The 20,695-nt window shown below is 37.0% G+C and overlaps 1 protein-coding gene across 1 annotated transcript in view; it reads left to right on the top strand.

Annotated features, from left to right (window-relative positions):
- Nucleotides 1-20,695, top strand: part of RFTN1 (raftlin, lipid raft linker 1) — a 97,266-nt gene that overhangs the window by 53,744 nt on the left and 22,827 nt on the right. The window contains exons 5-6 of the mRNA XM_086742631.1: nt 11,636-12,059; nt 16,158-16,361. Coding sequence (XP_086598757.1) covers nt 11,636-12,059; nt 16,158-16,361 — 628 coding nt within the window. The remainder of the gene's footprint in view (nt 1-11,635; nt 12,060-16,157; nt 16,362-20,695) is intronic.

The raw sequence follows: 20,695 nt of genomic DNA, 5'->3' as shown, positions 1-20,695 counted from the left end.
TTCTGTTGCTGAGATTTTTCTGCACTTCAGGACTCTGTCCCAATTCTCTAGTGTCTTCTGTATATTTTACCACCACTGTGGTTTTTGACTGCAGTAAGAACCATGGAAGACAACTGAGTCTTGAGGACAATTAAGAACCAAGGAAACAATTAAGTATTAGGGACATAAAGTTGCATGGGATATACTCTTCCTGTTCCTTAAAAGCATGTCACCATGTTCTGTTTGTTCTTTCATACCAATGTGGACCTATTGCAGCTCAGTGTGCCCTGAAGAGCTCAAAAAGTCCCATGGTGTCTTTGTCATGTAATTCCTGGGCAGCGGCAGAAGTAACTTAACTGTTGTATGTGTACTTTGCTGCTGTATTGGTATTAGCACTCCTGTCTTTAGCTCTCAGGGAAAACAGAGATTAAAGATTTGCTCGTCTGCTTTTTAATGAGCAAAGCTAACTTCTGAACTTCAGATCACTGTGGCTCAGATCATTCTGAAGTTGTTACAAGTCAGAGATGTTAACTTCTAAGATACTGTATTTTGTAATACTTTGACTTGTGTCTCATCTAAAATAGGGTAGCCTTTAATTACTGCCTTAGTTGCTCTTTATTTCTGTGTATCTTGTTATCATTTTTTTCATCTGAGAGTGTTCTGAATCTGCTGAGACAAGTAAGGGAAGGAGAAGCTAGGCTGACATCCCAAGAGTTATTTTGGATACACAGTCATATATGAATGCCACATATGTTTCTCATGACCTTTGCTTTCCACATCAATCTGAGTTACATGCTCTAGAAGAATTGTAACAGACAGAAGGTCTTACTTCCTTGTTTACATCTTTGTGGTGTTGGTGAGAGCCTGGGAAATGGAGGATAGTTTCTGTACCATTTCTTTCCCAGTTCTGACTTTTTAAAATTTAGGAAGCACATCTTAGTGTCTTTGGTTCCCTGTTTAATAATGCTCTGTCAGAAGGAAATTTTTGTATGTTAAAGTTTTTTCAGTTTGACCCCATTGCAGACTTCATATTTCTTTTGGACTCATTATCCTTCCCTAGGGAAGTATGATAAGCACAGAAAAGCATAGTTTAAAAATGCTGCAGCTTAACCAAATTCCAAATGGAGGCATCTTCCTTTTGTGTTTTTGACTAGACAAGGACCTGTCCCTGCTGATCTGTCCATGCTTGACTCAGAAATGAGGCTGATTTCTTCCAACAAACCTAAGGCTGTACAGATGAAGGATTGATTTTGCATTTTCAGAAGTGAACCAGTTCAGCTTGGAACTTGACTGCCATCTTGAAACACCTATGTAAAGCTTATCTTCTGACTAAATCTGCTTTATGAGACAGCATTTGTCAAATTTGGTCATTGCTGTTCCCTCTGTTCATAGTCTTGGTGAACTTCAGTGAGCATATAAATACCATTAACAGGGCTAGCTCAAAAGCCACCAGTAACATGGCACTCCCTTAAGTAATCCTCTGAACAACTTCTGTAGTCCAAAGTACTCTAGAAGTAATCTTGAATCCTGCAGATGTAATGCCTTTGCCCATAAATTCATTGACATTTATTTTCCAGTAATAGCATTGCTGGACCAAGGGAGTGATGGCACCTCTGAAACTTAACGGAGCAATATGCCAACAAAACATGTTGCAAGGGCGCTGCCACCCATGTACTTGTTTTAGAGTTGGCATCTGAAATAGCGACCACCAGTTTCCCTGGTACAAAGGCAAGTTGCCTCTAGTTAAAGGGTGAGTAGAAAGTTGGACTATTTTGAAGAAAGGCCAACTTTTTAAGGAGTTTGTTTTCCTGCACTGCAGTGGTAGGGATTTACCCCATTTTAGAACTAGGTTTACCTGATTCTGATCATTGAGCTCCTTCTAGACAACTTAACAAACCCTGAGTGCTGTGCACAGTGTCTTGAGCAAATTGGCACTTGTATAAAGAGTTCACACATTGCTGAAAGGATATACTGTATTTGGACACTGTTCCCAGTTTTATAGAATATGGTATCAACTGGTATTTACTGCAATTTTTCTAAATGTCTTTTCAAAAAGAAAATGTTATCAGGAATAGGACTGGCATGAAGAATTAGTATGTTTCAAGTGTCAGTTTAGACACTGGAAATTAATATATATTACTACTAACAAGTTTAAACTGTAGCTGAACTTACTGAATGTGTTCCTGAAAGGTGAGACATTTCTCGGAGGGGTTCATCCTCCTGCTAGTTATCTGCTCTCGCTCCTTTGGAGGGAACAGCAGGCAGGAGATTGGCTAAGTGTTTGGGTAAGAAACTGCTACACACCCCAGCCAGCCACAGGTCAGTCTCACTGCGTATTTCTTTATATCAATCTGTTGAGATACTATTTTTCCTGCCTTCTGTTTTTTTCCCTTCATTCATCTGTAGCTGTTCTGATGTTATCAAGATAACTGCTATCTTAGTTCATGCGCATCATTTTCTGGGGAGTCATCGGTGTTACGGGTCTAACTGGTGAAGAATTTTTGTAGTAGGATTGCTGTTAAAAGGTTAATTTTCCAGCTTCTTTTAAGTTGCTAGGTAGAAGCAAGGCTAGAGTATTTAGGAGGGCTTCTGTTTCTCCTATAAAATAAAAACTGAATACCTATATGAATTCTTAAGAACTGTTTAAATCTTTTCCATAGATGTTCCTGGTCAAGGGAGTGATTCAGCTCAGACTTGACTCTTCACTTATTTCCTACATATTGACTCACATCAGAATGAGCATTTTTCTTACAAGATCAAAACAAGGGACTTCACATATCCTTATAGTGTGTGAAAGTGATATTAAGTGATTTTGAACTCTCAACTTCTAAGTTTTAAAAATCTCTGCAGCATCTTAGCTATGAAACAACAAGATGATGTGGAAGATGAGAAATATGTCATAGGACAAGTTTTTCCATAATTATATGTACTTTATATATCATTATTAGTGTTTGTAACAGTATGACAAGCAAATGAGAAGACAAAAGTCTGCAATCTCTTGGAAAAAAATGAATGTGAAAATTACTAATATTTTAATTTTTTTACTCTTATTTATAATCAGAAAAAAATACTGCTTTTTTTTATAGAGCTGTTCCAGTATTTCTCACATTCTGTTCTATTTTTGTTTGTTATTTCTTATTCTTCATATCTCAATCTGTGCATTGAGATTTCTTTTTTAGAAGGAACAAAGAGATGCAGCTTACATATTCTGAAGAGCACTAGACTGTTCGTGGATTTCTTGACTGTGTTGCTGCAGTCTTACAAAGATCTCTTCTGTGAAGTCTCTGATTGCTCTGTTGGTGCCAGGGTTCGTTAGATGGATATTGTAATCCTAAGCATTATTCTTTACTTTAGATATGTTTTAGCTGGCCTGTTCAGAAATTTCCTGCAGGGTATACAGTCAGAGCAGGTGGCAGTAAAAGATAGAAGAGGGGAAAAATTGAGTCTTTAATATTACTCAGAGGATCATTCTTCAAATGAATAAGCAGTTTGAATTTACTTCAGTGGCTAGAAAATGACCCCTCTAGAGTACTGTTTATTAACTAGGATTACTTAGTAGATGTGATCTCAACCTCTTCTAAAATAATTTCCATCCTTAAAACAACCCAAAAAAATCCCACCCCAAACCCTTCACTCTCCAGGGTATTTGCAAAAGAACAATACAACATTTATTTCTTTAGCACATTGTAATGAAAACCATTGCTGAGCACTTAGCTGGCTGCTTTGTTTTCTGCATGTTTTCAATGCAAACAGAGCCCCTATTTTATTTTTAAGTATTTGGATCTTAGAAGTAGATATGATCATGAAGCAGAAATTGAAACTCAACATCAGTGGTTCAGCTGCTTGTGATCTGCTGTGATAATATTTATTAAAGAGCATTTTGTTAACATTTTATAAGTGTTGTAAAAAATAGCATATACTGTATTTTAAACAGGCTGGTGTGAAGGGAAACATCTGTTCCTGGTTAAGCTTCTTTCAACTTGTGTTCTTTTGACTAAGCCCTGTAAGAGTGGTGTTGATGCATATCTTCCATGAACATTGCAAAACTATTTTCAGGACTCTCCCAGGAGCCTGCTTGTGCTTTTATAATCCTTTGCCCCCAGCAGCTTTCAGAGTCATCCTCTTGACCAAGATAAAAATAGATGTTACGAAGTATGTAGTTGATGTTTTTAATGACCCCACTTCTATCTGGTGGGAAAAATACATTTTTTTTTTAAATAACAATAAATATAACATTTTATACTATGCTAAAATAAAATATGGGCAAATTGTTCAAATTGTAATTTTGACTACGAGTAACAGATGGTTTGATGAAACAATGTGATTTTAAAGAAACACTCTTTGGTTTATGTAAAGATAAAAGAAAACACTCCCTGCAAATTAAATGTAAAGTCTATAAGTTTGAGACTGAATTATTAATTTTTAAAATATTCCTGTTGTCCTGAACCTTTTAGTTTTTTGTTTTCATTGCTTAGAACAGAGATGGACTAAACCAGCGTCCCAGTTTTGAATCACATTAGTACTATTTGATCACAAATGGGCGACTGCTTTTTCACATTCTACAAAGAACACTGAATTGTGTTCATCCAGCCAAAACAGTTGTTAGGTGCAACACTCAACCATCCATCTCTATAAATCTTTATTTTCCCCTTGCTCATGTTCACCTATTAGTGTAGGAATTTCTCTCAAAAGATTTATGCACAAGACATCATCTGTGTTTTAAAAATGCCTGTTCTTTAGAGCAAGCACTTTGGTCAGAGTTTCTACAGACTTTTTTGGGGGTTCAGTGAGCATAGATGGCTGCTCTGTAGCAGTTTGTCCTGGGTCTAAAACAATTTTTATGGAGTAAATCTTAGATGACATGGATAAATTTAGGTTTTATTTTCAGAGTTTAGGGCAAGGATGGGAGGAAGCAGGTATGTTACATGGCTTTTGGGCAGGTACTACAGCCACTGAACCTTTGTAGCCTGTGTCCAACAATGTTCCCCCTTTGCCAGCTCTATCAAGGAACGGATGCTAAAATAAAATAATGTGAGAAGCATCGTCGCACCCAAGACCACAGAGGATGAGACAGTGTGGTTTCAAGAGCTGTCATCTAGTGAGCTATGCTGAAAGGAAAAAGTGTACTTGCGGCATGCTGCACTACATGTGTAGTGTGATTCTGTTGTTCTCAGGGATGAATGTACAGCTAACGCATGCTGGAGAGGAATTTCAAGTTGTTACTCTTATTCCTGCCTTGGCTTCAGTAGCAGGAGACATATAAGTCTCTATAACTTAATACTTCTTGGCAGCACTGTCTCAAGAGCCTGTCTTCTCTTGTATTCAGCATAGCAGTGTTACTCAGCATACTTGCTTCACTACATTTCTCCCTGTTCTGTTTGTAGCTTTCACTTCCCTTTTGCAGGGGCTGCTACCAATGAGCATGTTGTAAAACTGCAAAGCTTACTTTCTTTTCCCTGTTCAGTGCCTTGTTATGATCTACCACAGATGCAACAAGAGCTTAAAGCGTCAAGTCGATGGTTCTGTCGAATGGACTATGTGCTGCAAAGATGGAAAGGCAGTGTACCTCTGTTTCTTCAAGAAGATTATTAGGTTTTAACTTTTGTGTTTGTTTTTGAACTCTTATCTTCTCTTGGATCTGTAAATGTCATTCTAGTAGTCTTATCTAAAGTTCCCAAATGGTAAAATTCTGGTCAACGTTTTCACTGGAAGTATCAGTATAAACACTGTTAACAACGCTGCTTAAAGGACCACTCTGTGGTTTGGGGTTATGGTAACATTTTTCAAGGCGTCCCTGATGGCCTATTTTGATGTAATTGACAGTAAAAATACTTGGTAATTTGAAAGCCTGAATGCAGACTGGGATTTTACTTTCTAAAAGCTACATTTATATTTACTTGTATTTATATGAACATGAACTATCTATCTCAAATTCGTAATTGGTGAGTGTAAACTGGAAAAGATTAAAAATGCATGGGAAATACAGGCTTAAATGACAGAGCATCCTAGTTAGAAAGGTTACATGATTTGGAAATCTGGAAGTAGTGAAGCAGTCTCAGAGTAACAGCACAGAGAAATGATTAGCAGTTGCTGCTTTGCTATTAGTAGAATTATCTTTTTTTTTTTTTTTTTTGTAATGTAGTGTTAGAGATGCCAAAATGCCAAAGTTGCAAAAGTTTTGAGTCTTTTAGAAAGAACTAAATCCCACCTTCAGAACATTAGCTAAGCTTAGTTGATTTTAAAATAAGCAGTAAACTCTTGATCACTGTTGCTGTCTTCTCAGGAAGCAGCATGTGAGACCTACAGAAAATATCAGAGGCAAACTAAAAGCTTGTCTTAATTTTAAACATCTGTTTTCAGAAATGAACAGACCAGAAGGGGGATGTGCAGTATTTGTGCTGAAACGCACTACTAAATATTAATGCAGGAGAACATAGTTGGAATGCAGTAGTCTTGAACATCCTTTTCCATTTCCAGCTACTGGCATGCAGTACATAGCATTCTCCTCAAACCATAAGATCGTGTTCTTTGCATGAAGATCTGTGGTGTTGTGTCTGTTGTCAAAGGAGATTTACTTGAATCCTAAAAAGAGGGTAGAAAAATACAGTGATCTTGTTTCTGGTGCATATTATGAGATCTAATGCCTCTAACATTGTTCTCTTGAAAACAGCCGCCAAATAAACAGACAGAAAAGCATTTGTTTTGTTGGCTAAGACAGTTTATGCTTGGTTTAAATAGATAGTTCTGAGCAAAATTAACTAGCTATTGTTTCAAAGGCCATGTGTTTGGCCATCAGTAGAACTAAGTAGCAGTCTTTCCCTTAGTTTACTGCAGAGCTAACTAAATGCATCTGACCATTGGAAAATCAGTTCATTACTCCTAGAAAATGTTGTCTTTGTCCAAGCACGTTTTTGCTATGTGTGCTCTTTGTAAATTTTTTCTATTGTTTGTTTTTATATTAGCAGCAGTCCCCTTTACTGGGTTGCTATGACATTCCTTCAGTACCTTGTTATATCATAAACCATGTAGCAAACCTGTTAATGAAAGCTTCAGTCCTAATGCCTAGGTTTTGAAGGTGCTTTTTCCAGATCATCAGGAAGTGTAAGCCTTGAGACCATTTAGAACTGCTATAAACTGGAGTGCCCTGGTGACATTTCTAAAACTGCTTTTCCTCTGGATGCATCCCAAAAATGTCCAGCACCTGGCATACAAGAGTTAAGAGAAATTCCTAACACTTGTTAGGAATGTTTGTTTGAAAATCCTTATCCAAGAGAGAAATCCTCATTATTAAATTACTGTGGATTATTTCCCATGTTTTTGATGTGGGATACTATCCTGAGCTTTTGCGGGAAGTGCTTGACTTGCTGTGTGCCATGCCATGGGAGAAATGTACAGAATCTCCCTGTAAGCGATTACCAAAGCTGAAAAAAGTATATGATTGTATTCAGCATGGGATCTGTATCCTTGAGCTTCTGTATTTATAAGTAGTACCATCATGCTCGCTGTAAATAGAAGATTATTACAAAGCTGATAATGCAACAGGAAACACAGAATTATAAACAATGTGTGGACTGTACAATGACGTTGCCAAATGTCTTTATTCTAAATAGATTTTGAAAAGAAAACCTATATGTGGCTGTTCAAAATGAGCTTTCAACCTGAAATCTTAGCACTTCTTTCATGGTTGTGAGGCCTACAGTTTAAAAACAAGTAGTTTTCAGAAAAGAGGATTTAATCATTCAGCCATACTGTTGCCAGGTGTGGTTTTACAGATCTTTAAATTAGACTGTCAGCCATTTTCTAATTAGGTAGGGAGCCTTCAAGAGAACCAGAAGTATTTAAAAAGATGGAACATAAATTTTCCACATCAACATAATGTTTAGTGACACTGCTTCGGGCTGATGATGCTTCCTTTTTTTTCCAAATGCAGCATAAAAATAGCAGTCAGTCAGTTCTGAAATAAACAATAACACTTCACAAATGTTAAGAAATGTTAGCACAAGTGCCTCAGCTAAAATTCAATTAAGGTAGTGACATCAGGGTTGGACACGGTGCTTGTTCCTATTCCTGCTAGAGTTAGTGGGTGATTTGGTATTTATTTCACAGATAGCAAAGGCTAAGTCTGTCATTTTTCCCCCCTCAGGGAAAATGCCAGGTTTCTAATCAAGCAAATTATAGGGATGACATTAAATTCTTTAACTGCCTTGGCCCTCTGTACACGTGAAATTTCACCCCTTCTTTAAGCAGGTTCTATTTTTAAACTGGCATAAATCCAATTTGTGGCAAGCCAGTTATAAACTGATTTGAATGTACCCACTTAGGGGTTTATCCAGATTGAAATAAATGAGTTAAGTTCTGCTTCTGTTGTTGAACAATAACATCTTTCGTGATGGAAACCTGTTCTTGTATTTGTGGTTAAGATCTTTAGGAGGCCATAAAAATGTTTCTGTTCCTATCTGGGTAAAGAACCAAAGAATTTTTTAAAAATTTATTTTAAATTTTGTTGGAATTTCCCTGTTAAAAAAAAAAAAATCCCAAGATGTAAAGAGCAAGTATGTGGCATATTTAAAATACCAAAAAGGTCAGTAAAACAATTGAAATTAGTAGGGATCACCTAATGTAAGGGCATTTTTAATCTAGCTTTTTTTTTGATGTGGTAAGTGGTGGAGATGCAGTTGTTCTGCTTTTTATGCTTTTTCCTCTCATTAGCCATAAAATGTAGTATGACAAGGACCTTTGTTAGCGCACTCTGTTAGTACTCTCAACTGGCACATAAAGACAAATAATTGTAGTATTTATCTGATCTGGAATATGTTCTGGGTGACCCTGTTAGAGTAGCATTGTGTTCTTCCCATTCAATTCAGCTTTACCCCTGCTTTCTACCATGTATTGCCCTCTTGCTGATTCCCAGTACCGCATCTGCTAAGGTATTTTCCCAAAAAGCTGGGATGGATGTATCTGTGTGTGTGTGTAGGATGCCTCAAAGGGTCCAAAAACCTCAGGGGGGTGGTTCAAACAGCCCTTCTGCCCTGTGTAGCTCCTAGGCACGACCTGTCCAGGGTCTGAGGTTTGGGCTCGTTTAAGTCTGGGTTTTTGGTTTTTATAATTCAAATATTCAATATTTCAAATACAGGAGACAGGAAATGTGAATGTATGCTGGATGGCATAGTTCGTTCTGGATCTGAAAGCAATTATACTATTTAAGCTCTCAACAGGATGCTGAAAAAAAAATAAAATTGTCTTTACTTGTAGTTTGGAAATGTTCAGGCTTTATACTTTGTTTATGATGAGAGCTAGCCTCTTTATGGTTTTGTGGAAAGTTGGAAGGAAAGGCTGTTTGCGTCTGCTGATACATTACTTTGCTGTTCTGCAGTTTACATTGCACTGTTGATGCAACATTTCCTGCTAAATTTGCTTTAATGAAAATAATGGGGTGCTTGGTTCTCCCTTATGTAATTAGGAAAATTTGAAATATAGGTTTAAATAAGTTTTTGTGTTCTGTATGCTGCTGATTAACTTGTTGGGAAGGGACCTTGAAGATACAGTTTCTTTTTCCAATCTTTCTGCTAAACTGTTAGGCTAATACCGCTTAGACTGTCATTCAGTTCTTAGTTCCTCCTATTTCCTTTCTGAGAACAAGAGCCTCAGAAGAAAAACTTCAGCATCAGGTATTCCTTTGAACAAACACATTTTTTCTGAGTGAGCCAAGACTGTAAAATGTTGCTACAATAGCTGTGAAAGCTATTCTCATCCAAAGCACAGCATGGGAGAGTCTGGTGTAGATTGACAAGCAGTCTTTATTGACAATGATCAATACAATTACTACATTTGTACTATTCTCAAACTCTTAACAGTTGCATACCAGCTAAATTTCTATAATAAGCTGCCCTGCAATCTACTAATCTACCTGCAACCAATAGTGGTGGGTCTCTAGGTTAGTGATAAGAGATGAACTGAATTTTTAACTCTATCATTGGCTGTATAAAAGTATTTGTAAAGTTACAACAGGGAGTCAGGACCATTAAGTGTGTTATGAATGCATCTATCATTGACATTCACTTAAACCTTTCTGAGCAAGCTAGTTACATGCTAACTTTCTTTGTAGTAAGATATTAATTTATCAGGATACTGCTAGTAGTATTTTTATTTGGAGGTTATTGTCCTCTTTAGCAATGAGCTTTAGTTAAGTCAGCAACCCGTGTTCACCAGGCTGAACATCTGTGAAGATCGTTGCCTTGTTTCCTGGTGAGCTCTGTTTAAGTTCCTGTGATCATGAAATCAAGAGTTAATTTAACATGGAAAATATAATAGTGGTTTCAAAGAGGAAGTTCTTGTTGTTGATCAGGTACCATCTGTAGGTTTGTGTGTTCAAGAACAGTAACACGTTACCAGGAAGTAGATGATTCATGTAAAAAAAAAAAAAAAATTCTCGGTAGGGAAGATGCAGAAATGAGCTTCCTCTTCAATAAATAATTTTTAAAAAGTACAAAAATCTTCCTATTTACTTGCTGTTGAAAAAAAGGCCTAAACTGTTTCATGTAAGTTCATTCTAAATTGACTGTCAGCGAATAATTAAGACCCTTTAACTCTCTGGAGTTACATGGTCTGCAGAGAAAGTGAAATTATTTCTCTTTTCTCAGGGCCTTTTTTAAAGAATATTTCAGTGTGTTTAGACTTTATATTATATGAAGAGTATACACTACATGGAAACATTTCCTTTTCGTTGGGTGCTTTTGATAAATGAATCAGTGGACACTCATGTTTTCACAGAAGTCTGGCTCTCACTGCAGCTTCTCCTGGGTTTGAGGAGTGTGAGGCTGGTGACCCAAATGGATGGTGCATCCGTAGTGCTGAGTCTGCCTAGAAGAGATTTTTCTTTCTACTTTGTCTCAAGCCTTTCTTAGCTAATTCCAGGTTTATCAAATTGTCATTATGACTAGCCAAATGCTTTTTTCTTAGGATCTTTTGTGATTTGATTCCTTCATTTGCCTGCTTTACCTAAACTATAAACGTTTAATAATAGCACCCCTTAGTTTCCATTATTCTTCTTTGCTCATCTCACAATGCCTTTTTCTATTCTGAGTTCTGTATCTTCACTAAAGCAATGTATTAAAATAGCTTTGCTTTTAGATACTCATCATTTGAAAGTTTGCTATTTGTGTCTCGGTCCAAACTAGGAAAACCAACAACTGTTGTTATAACAGTGCAGAGGAGAGAATTAATAACCATTTCCTTCCATAAATGTCATAATCATGCACCTAATACAGCAGAAGATGTAATAGTAAGTCCCTGACTTCATAAGGCTGATACTAAAACTTCGTGTGCATAATACCACTTCTGGTAATTCAGCATAAATAAATTTTTCAAACAGATATTTTATCCCTTGTGAAGAAATATGTAGGCATTTTTTCGGTTTTGTTTTTAGTTTTTTTCTTTCTTCCCCTCACTTTCACATTATTTCAGACACTTTAGGTAGCTTTTCATCCTGCTTCTCTAGAATGTAACTTTTTATGTAAATGTAACATGACAATTTCCTGTGGTAGTGGACAAAAGAAGCAAAATGACATGCTAGCTCCCTTGAAGGGTGTTATTTTCTGTATCTCTGTTTAGCTAAGACAACTTGACAGTTAAAAATCTAATCTCCTTTGACTTGTAGATTCAAGATGCTGCAAGTCAAGGCTTGAAATTTGTTGGAATTATACCTCAGTACCATTCCCAAAAGAACTGTCTTGTCAGCGCCCCCCTGACACCCGCCAGTAACAAGTCTGTGCAATCAAGAGATAATAAAAATGTTTCAAATTACCCCGAAGATCATGCTTCACCAGATGACGAGAAAATAGGTGGCATTAATGGATGCAGTACTCCAGCACTGAGTGAGGAAAGTGCTGACCAATGTGCCAGATCCAGGGAGGGCTGGAGAGGTGAAGGACAGGCTACTGAAGAGCTGAATCTCAAGTCTGCGAAGGGAAATGAAGAACAGTTTCAACATGCAAACCCAAGTGTAACAGAAGCAGCAGACAAGCCGAATGGACTTGCAGAGAATGAAACACCAGGACGATGCTTAAAACCACTTACTGGCAGTAAGTATTGTAGTGACCTCTCATACATAAAAGCCATGTTAAAATTGCCTCAGTTATGTTCCCAGCTCCTTTGGGGGGTCGGGGTGCAGGGAGGACTTCACAATTGTCATAGCAAAGAAAAGATGCACCAAAGGAGCCACTTAACCTGATTTTAGTATAGTTGTACAGTTCACAATGACTGAGCTTAAGTCAAATGGCATATGAAAAGATTTTTATACGTGTGTGCAACTTTGCTATGGCCTGTTGCATACAGGAGTGTAAAGACTTATTTTTGTCTGCTGTTCAGATGAATTGGTTCGTTTCTCTTTTTTTTTTTGCAATACCCTGAGAGCTCTTGATCTTTGTATCCTTTTTGCCCATTTGAATAAAAAGCCCTGCTAATCTGTCTGACAAGGTTTTGCAGTGGTAGAAGGAATAAGTCACAAAGCCTTGTCACAATTAGCCCCTTTGTAGCAGGTGAACAGATAGCTGAAATGAAACCATATCAGGAACAGCAGGAATATATGTGGTCTGGACTCTGAAGTATCCTATTATCCTATAGTCAGGCTGGGATCAGTGCTACAGTCAGAATTGTAGTTACTGGAAAGCAGCAGTTATTTCTGTTAACGGCTCATGTTTGCTAATTCATAATAAAGGTCCTCTTGGTAACAGTGCTCCTAATAATTTTTCTTCCTATTCTCGTATTTTTATAAGTTTATTCTTCATATACTAATTTTCTTCCTTTCATTTCTTTGACATATTTCTCCTCAAGTGTGCTTTCCACTTTTAAATGCCATTTCATGCCATCAAAACCAGGTCTCATTTGAGGTCTCAAAATACTCTCCTTAAGGTGTTTGTTGCTCAGAGGTTACTTCACTAGCAGGAACTGTAGTTCAAAATAGGATGTAGACCAGAGTAATCAAGAAAATGAAAACTAATCAGAAAAAAAAAAACAAAACTATTCTTCCTTCATTTCCAGTTTAAACCTTAAAATAGTTTTCTTTCCTATATTTGCTTAAATTTTAGAAAACTCTGTACACTAATTTCTCTTACCACTTTGCTTACTTTCCTTACTGGCTACAAATCTACATAAGGAAATTCCATTTACATTCCTTTCAGCTGGTACTGTCCTTGACATTAATTTCTCTCTATTCTTTATGTCTTACATAGATTCAGTCAAACAATCCTACCCCTTTGGGGATTTTGTGTGTAGGATCAAGAATGACTTTGCATTGTACCCTCCTTGGACTATTGTCTTGATTTCTGTTGCATTTTGGTGTAATTAGCTTTTTTTGCCATCAGATTTGGATCACACTCTAGTAACCTTTCATCATACTTTCTTGAAATTTTATTGCAGAAGGGGGCAGTCAGATTTGGTCAAAACATGGCTATTATTTGAAAAATGAGTTCTGCTTTACATTATAATCTTGCACATTATAAAACCTCTCTTAGTTTTATGGTTCTAAATTAGTTCTCTACAAGTCTACTCAGACCAGTTCTTTCTCTTTTTATATACGCTGTCTTTGAGACAGTTAACGTAGCAAGTTTAACCATCTTTATGATGCTATTCTTTTCCATACTGAACAGTGAAAATACTTTTGCTGCAAGTAACCATGTTCTTAGTATTTCTTCGTAATGTGAAGCTGATTACTTCCACTCTTCCCAACTTCAATCTGTCTGTAACACCCCAGGATTGTATCGCAGCTGCTGATTTGCCAGATAAGAGGTTTTATTTTTAAAATGCCTTTAGTTTCCTTATTGTATCTTTCTTTCTCTGAGTGCTTTATGGCTTTATTTATTTGTCATACAGTTTTTTTAATTGGTGAGTTATGCAAATACTTTCCAAGACTGAAGGTCTGAGAAGGCAGTTTCATGTGACATTTCACCTATAGTAGGATTTTCCCAAATCCATTGGCTGTTCAACATTGCTGATTCCTTTATTACTCTTGTATGAATTTATGTTATTACAGCACTCCCTTTTCCTCCCATGGAAAATGCATTTCAGTCTTTGGCACCAGTTCTCCATCCTTCCTTGGGAACATGAAGATAGAAAGTATCAGATAGTTGTTTTTGTTTTTTTTTTTTTCCAGTTAGCCTACTTGTTCCAGAGGAAGTTATCACTCTTCAACTCCTTCTTCCCTACATAAAACTTTAGAAAAAAAATGCAATATTTCTTACTATTTCTGGAATCTTAATTTTGTTCTTTATTTTAGATTTTATACTATTCAAGTGTCATTTTTATGCTTCTTCATTTTCTTTCTGAACATTTTTTAGTGCTCATTCACTTTCCCTTTATTAAGGGACTCTTTAAAGCAGTGTTGAAAATTATTTACCTGTAAACAAGGCACAGATATTCCAATATCTCCAAAGTGCTGTGTTACCTTGAACCAAACTGAAGGTGTCTTTGTCCGTGCTGGAGCTGTCGGGCTCGCTGGTGAAAACGGTTGTCAGTAGTGACTTGAACAGTGGTTGGGACTAGTGCACTATATGCTCAATAACGCTGACAAACCAAGTCAATCTCTGAAAGACTCCCACACTTTTTAAATGCATATTGTCAACAGCTCAGTGTTAAATCCAAATTATCATCTCCCTATGGTTTTCCAGTTCCATGATTTGCTATTATTGAAATAATATATATAATGTGTGTAATGTCTTCATATACACCATCCACTTCCATTTCCAACATGAGGGGATCGGAATCAAAATGATCATAGAAGTTTTCTACATATGCTCTTCTGAGTTAGGGTTATCATAATTTTGCTCTTTATAAACTAGTGGTAAACAGCAAGAGGATTCCTGTTGACAATATATTCGTTTCCACTCTATTTGAATCATGGTTCATGTCTGAGATCATTAGGCCTCTTTTTTATATTTGGTTATATCATGAACTTTCTGCTCTCTTCTTCAAGTGCTGCCAGCCTGTCTCTCAGCATCTCTCTTCTAATATCTTTTTTCAATTTACGCACTTACTATTTGCTCAGTGACATTTGTTATAGAGCAATCTTAACATTTCTCTTGACATCACTTTCTTTACTTTCATACTTGAGCTTGGAATGTAATAACTAGGAAACAAGAGGGGCTTATTGAATGAATGAATTTAATATAATGTATTTACCTTTTATATTAATTTATTTTAGGAGAATTTTTGACATTTGGAATTCAATAGAAGTTTTACCATTGATTTCCATGTCCATTAATAAGTAAAATTAATGTTAAAAAAATTTTATTGGCAATTCTATTGATGGTTGTACCCTTCTGAAAATTTGGAAGGTATATCTGCACTTAAACTTACTTCCAATTTTAGAGCTCTGAAAGCTCAGCCTTGCTGTCAACAATGGCTTTTTTGTGATGGTAAGCCTACACTAACTGCTCCTGAAATATACTACAGGAGATACGAAGCAGAGTATACAAAATGCTCTCATTTGTAAGACCCTTCTCGATTCCACTTTCAAAATTAATTTGCTGTTGTGTTAATGTCTCACCTTGGCTCAGACCCAGAGTAAATCAGCTAACCAGCTAGCATAGTCTTTACAGTAATGATTCATTGCATTTTCTTCAGGTGAGACTACTACTTGCAGGTTCCACACCATTGTATTACCAAAACCAAGTGATTTAATACTTTAGGTTGATGGCCATGATCTAGGGAATGCTGTTTCTCCTAAATTGTCAGTAAGACTTTGTATTTGAATTGTCCTCAGTGTCACAGCTCTTTTAACAGTTGATTCAGTAGAAAAATAAAGGTACTCTGTGCATTAATTTTTAGTGGGTTTGTGTCTGCTACAGTACTGAAGGCAGTTTGTGGAGTATGTTTTCCTGTCTTGGTTTACACTGATAACTTCAATCGAGGGGTTGTCCGTTAGTACTCAGGTATAACTGTCTTTAAATTATGTTTTATTATCAACAGTGAATCCATTATTAGTAACAAATATTGTAACAGCAAGCAAAATATTGTATTGGGGTTGGGGGTTGGACACTGCAGAAATGTATTAAGTACATCCCAAAGTATTTTTTGTAATTGCACAGTGTAATCAGGCAAGGGCAAGCAGTGGGTTATACGTTGTTTTAGCTGAAGTATCACGATATGGTTGTTGCATTACTCCATTTTTTACTTTTTGGTAGAAGCAGAGATCTTCGCTCTCTTCAACAAGCCAAAAACCCCACAAAGATGCAGCCAGTATTATACAGTGACTATCCCAATGAGGATCTCCAGGAATGGGCAGACTGTCAACAGCTTAGAAGCAAATTGGCTGGAGCACATGACAGATCACTTCAGGAAAGGAGGCTCATTGGTAAATGCCATCTTCAGCCTTGGAATGGTAAATGGTATGGAAATTACAGAAAGCATTATGCTGTGATTATTTTCCTTTTGCCTCTAATAGAGTTTATTATCTTTGAAGAAAAGACGTTTGGGAGGTGCTTTAATATAGGCTTGGGGCAGATTTGTTTTGGATCAGCCTATTTCAGTGAAATGGAATGAAAGCACAGGAAATATTTTGGAATTTGAATAAGGAAAACAGATCATGTATTGTATTTTATAAACATACTAGAGATGATCTTATAATTGCAGAAATGCACAAAGTTAATAAACAGCACCAAGTAAAATGAATTAAACTAATAAGATTGTAAGACAGATGACATAAATGGAAGAGTGGCTTTCCTCTTTGCTGTCCAGCCACACACTGCATCTGAGTCTGATTGCAGGTCAGTGTAAGGACCCTCCAATTTCATCTGGCCAACATGTAGTCGGTTACTCCCAGTTCTTGCAGAGACCCTTTCCACCTTGATGGCACAATGTTTTGTAAAATTGTCTTCTACGTTTGTTTCATCCTAGCTCGTGTGTTCATATAAGTAATGGATAAGTGTTGGTCTTGGTTTAAGAAGAGATTTTTGCTTGTTGTGAAATTGTGGCACTGAATCCAGCTTAATACTGTAGCCAGTTTGTACGACACTCATGGCCACCGTGGTGTCCTTGAAGACAAGCCTGCTGTACAAAGACCGACTTTGGTGCATAGTAGGGATCTGAGAGACATAACCAAGAGATCATGGGAACAAACCAAGGGAAGTACTTGAACATAAAAATGTTGAAGTTACAGCCAGATTAATTTTACTGGAAAATTATGTGACTAGTATACTTTATGCTTAAAGTGCTTATGGCTGAATCTTTCACCTAGTTTTGGTTTGGTTTGCATTCTTCAAAAGGAATGTGGTAACCCATAGATTGGGCACTGTTACTAACAGTTGTGGGTTTGTGCCTCAAAATTACAGGGGAGCTGCTTACAGAGCATCATCTTCCCATTTTGCTGCTGGTCAGAATTCCAGGACCCATAATAAAACACAGTAATACAAGTCAGTTCTGGTAAAAGTCAATTAGGAAATTTAACAGGCAGTCCCAATTTTTCATTTTGCAAGCAAGTAGCAAAAAAGGAAGGTCTAAAGTTCAGCTGATGGAATGCTTTCACACAGCTTCCTGGAAAGCCTTGTAATTGCTAGTTAACTTGCTTAAAAACAAATGGTCATTTACTTTATGTGTATAAATTGCAACTCATAGAGGCAAATCTAATTGGCTGTATCAGGCTCGGTGTTTTCTTTAATAAAAACTGCTTATCAGTGCACTCTCAAATGCTTTAAACACAGCATTTTTCTGTTATTTAAACTTCTAAAGTTCAGGCCTGAGGGAAGTTCACGTGCTTGGATACCAGACCGAGGAGTGCTGGATAACTCCTGCAGACATAGATAAAGTCATCTTGAATGATGACAGTAAAGTTTCAATGTAAACAGGACAATGAATTATGTGAAAATGGACAGATTTAGGATCAAGCTAGATTAGAGATTGAAGATGAACTATTAATAAACATTTTTATTAGCATTTTACAGTTCCAGGAAGAACACGTTCAGAAGTCAACAAGCTCAGAGTTAAGATTTCTAAAAGTGTCTTAATTAGAACAGTTATGTTAAAATGCTATGAACATGCCCATGCTATTAGAATAACATTTGCTAAGAACATCTGCAAGTTGCTATCAGTTGCAGTTAAGTGTTTATGATTTAAACCCTAAAATTTTCCTATGCTGCAGAGGAGCGGAACAGCTTTTTCACTTGTACGCCAACTAGTATGAAATAACCCAGGGTAGGGAGGAGGGAAGAAAGAGGGGCAGAGGGCTTCTCAGCTCCTTAATTCTTTCTGCTCTTCTATGGTAGTCAGTCCAGCTCTTCATAGCTGGTCTTCTTATTCACTGATCAATTCACTACCAAAGTAACGTAATACTAGCATACTTTCTTTAATTGGTTGTATGATATTTCTTTGTTCTGGAGCCTGTTTTTCTCTTTGGCTTAAAGTACGAATTCATTATTTTGCTTATTAGACTTAAAAGCAGGGTTATCATCTTCTTTTCCTCCTTGTCCTTGGAATGCCCAATGAAGTGAAGATATCCAGATTGTCAGTAGTCATAAATCTGTTTCTTCCTTCTGCCAACAGTTTATTAATTAGTCTTTGAAAGAATTTTAAAGTTCACTAATAGCAATTGTTTCTCTTTGCTTGTTGTACCGGATAATTATAAACAGAAGTATAACACAATTGCAAATTACAATATGCAGACTACGCAGAGTTGCACCATATATTAAATATATTCAGATTTTGCTGCTAAGTTAGAAACAGCAGCTTGCTTGGTCCTTGGATGTTCTTCTGTTGACAAATAACAGTTATTTACATTTGGAGTTCAGTTACTTGCTAGTGGTTTTCATCCAACTCATGTCATTGCTGATTCTGCCTGTAGTCCCAGGTGTAAACTTGCCTATTGATTTAAAGTGATCATAGGACTTCACCCTTGCCCTCTTCTAGTGAGAAGTCGAGACTGTAGCAGCAAGCTACAGATGAATACCACTGCAAATGGAAAGGATGTAGCAGGTGCGATCTCTTTCCTCTAACAGCAAGTCTCCAGTCAGCAGAGTGAGAAGCTAAGAAGTCAAAGCTAAGGTTATATTTTGATGCTTTAATGGAGTAATCACAAGTCGCCTTATCTTTAGTTGTTTTGAACTGCAGGTTTTTAAATGCCTGGCATTCTTGTATTTGTTTTACCATTATGTCTGTGAATTTCCTGCCTTTCAAACTTAGAAAAAGCCAGCCAACCTACCAGAAAACATGAACAGTACTTAAAGACAAAGCAAATGAGACAAAATGCGAGTTGCTTGGAAGACGAAATTAGTCAGGTTTTTAGAGGGTCAGATTGATTGTTGTATTCGCACTGCCTCTGACAGCGATGAACCAGTGATGCATTTGGCCAATTATAGTTACCTTATCCATTGAAGTGGCTGGAATTTTTATTGTCCATATGGAATTATTTCCTCTGTGTGTGCTGAAGGTGAAAAGATTCAGGAGGAGGGAGGAATATAAATACAAAGCAAAGGCCAGCATTCAGGTCACATGCCACATAAAGGCACAGATAGCTAGTTTTCCTCATTGAGAGCGACAGCAGCATAAAGGCTAGTTTCCTAAATAAGGGAGGTTTGTAATTCAGAGACAACAAGGGGAAAATTGTTGCCCACTAGGAAAGCTGTCATGGTAAAATAAGAAATCTTTTAGCATATATTTTTTGTAAATCAGAAACAAGAACATCAAAATAGCTTTTTGTCAACCTAGCTACATCAAATATTTATACAACCCAGTGAAAACAGCTTTTTGTGCACAGTAGGATACCTTAATAAAAAATGCAGTGGTAATGGAACATTTTCAGAGGAAGGACAGTGATTGTAACCTTTACATGCAGAGCCTTTTCTTTAAGACAGAGTGAAGTTTTGTCAGTTCAAGAGAAGAGGTTGGGAAATGATTCCAGAAACAGCAGAGTCAAAATGGTTTGTTTTATTGGCATTCCTTAGTGCTCTATTGCAAATGAACTAATGTTTGGAATTACTAAGAGCCTTTTTAATATAGGCTAAGTCCCAGGAGCTAAATCTTGTTAAACAGAGATTACCAAAAGAGAATACAACTGCATCAGAATCAGGAAATGCCTTGCATGAGAAACAGTGGAAACTGGAAAGACCAACTCACCATCTAAAGCTTTAGATGGCTGATCTTTGTAGATAGGTCAGGTAAGATTCAGCTGAATAAGTGTGAACAGGGCAGACCCTGCAGTTATCTGCATATGAATTGTCACCCAAAAGTGTCATTTTAATCAATGGAGATCTAGGCCTAGACTGATATAGTTAGTAGGATTTGTGTTGTGTATACATCAGGTATCTAAGAGATCAGACAGATTGGAGCAGGTGGTATAGTGACAGCAGACCTAGATAAGACTGAGATACTCAGTGCCTCCTTTGTCTTAGTGTTCACTGACACAGTCTTCAAGGCCTTGGAGTTTAGAGGCAAGATTGAAGGAGATGTGGGACTAGCAGCAGTGACTGGAGATCAAGACAGGGCTTGCTTGAGCTCCTGAGACCAAATGGTGTGCTTCCAAGGATGCTGGGAGAGCTGGCTGTCATAACAAAGCCACTCATAGTCATCTTTTAAATTAAACTGAGTCCTGAATTAAATAATGCTTACTCCTCTCCATCAATTGTAAAGAGAGCCTTGGATGACTAATAATTATAGAATATTAGTATTAGATTCTCACCTAGAGGGCCAGCTCTAGAACATGTGACTGTAAACCTAAGTTGCTGCAGACTCT

This window comes from Chlamydotis macqueenii, chromosome 2 (assembly GCF_036417535.1).
Source record: "Chlamydotis macqueenii isolate bChlMac1 chromosome 2, bChlMac1.mat, whole genome shotgun sequence".
Classification (NCBI taxonomy): domain Eukaryota; kingdom Metazoa; phylum Chordata; class Aves; order Otidiformes; family Otididae; genus Chlamydotis; species Chlamydotis macqueenii.
This window is presented reverse-complemented; position numbering and strand designations above follow the sequence as displayed.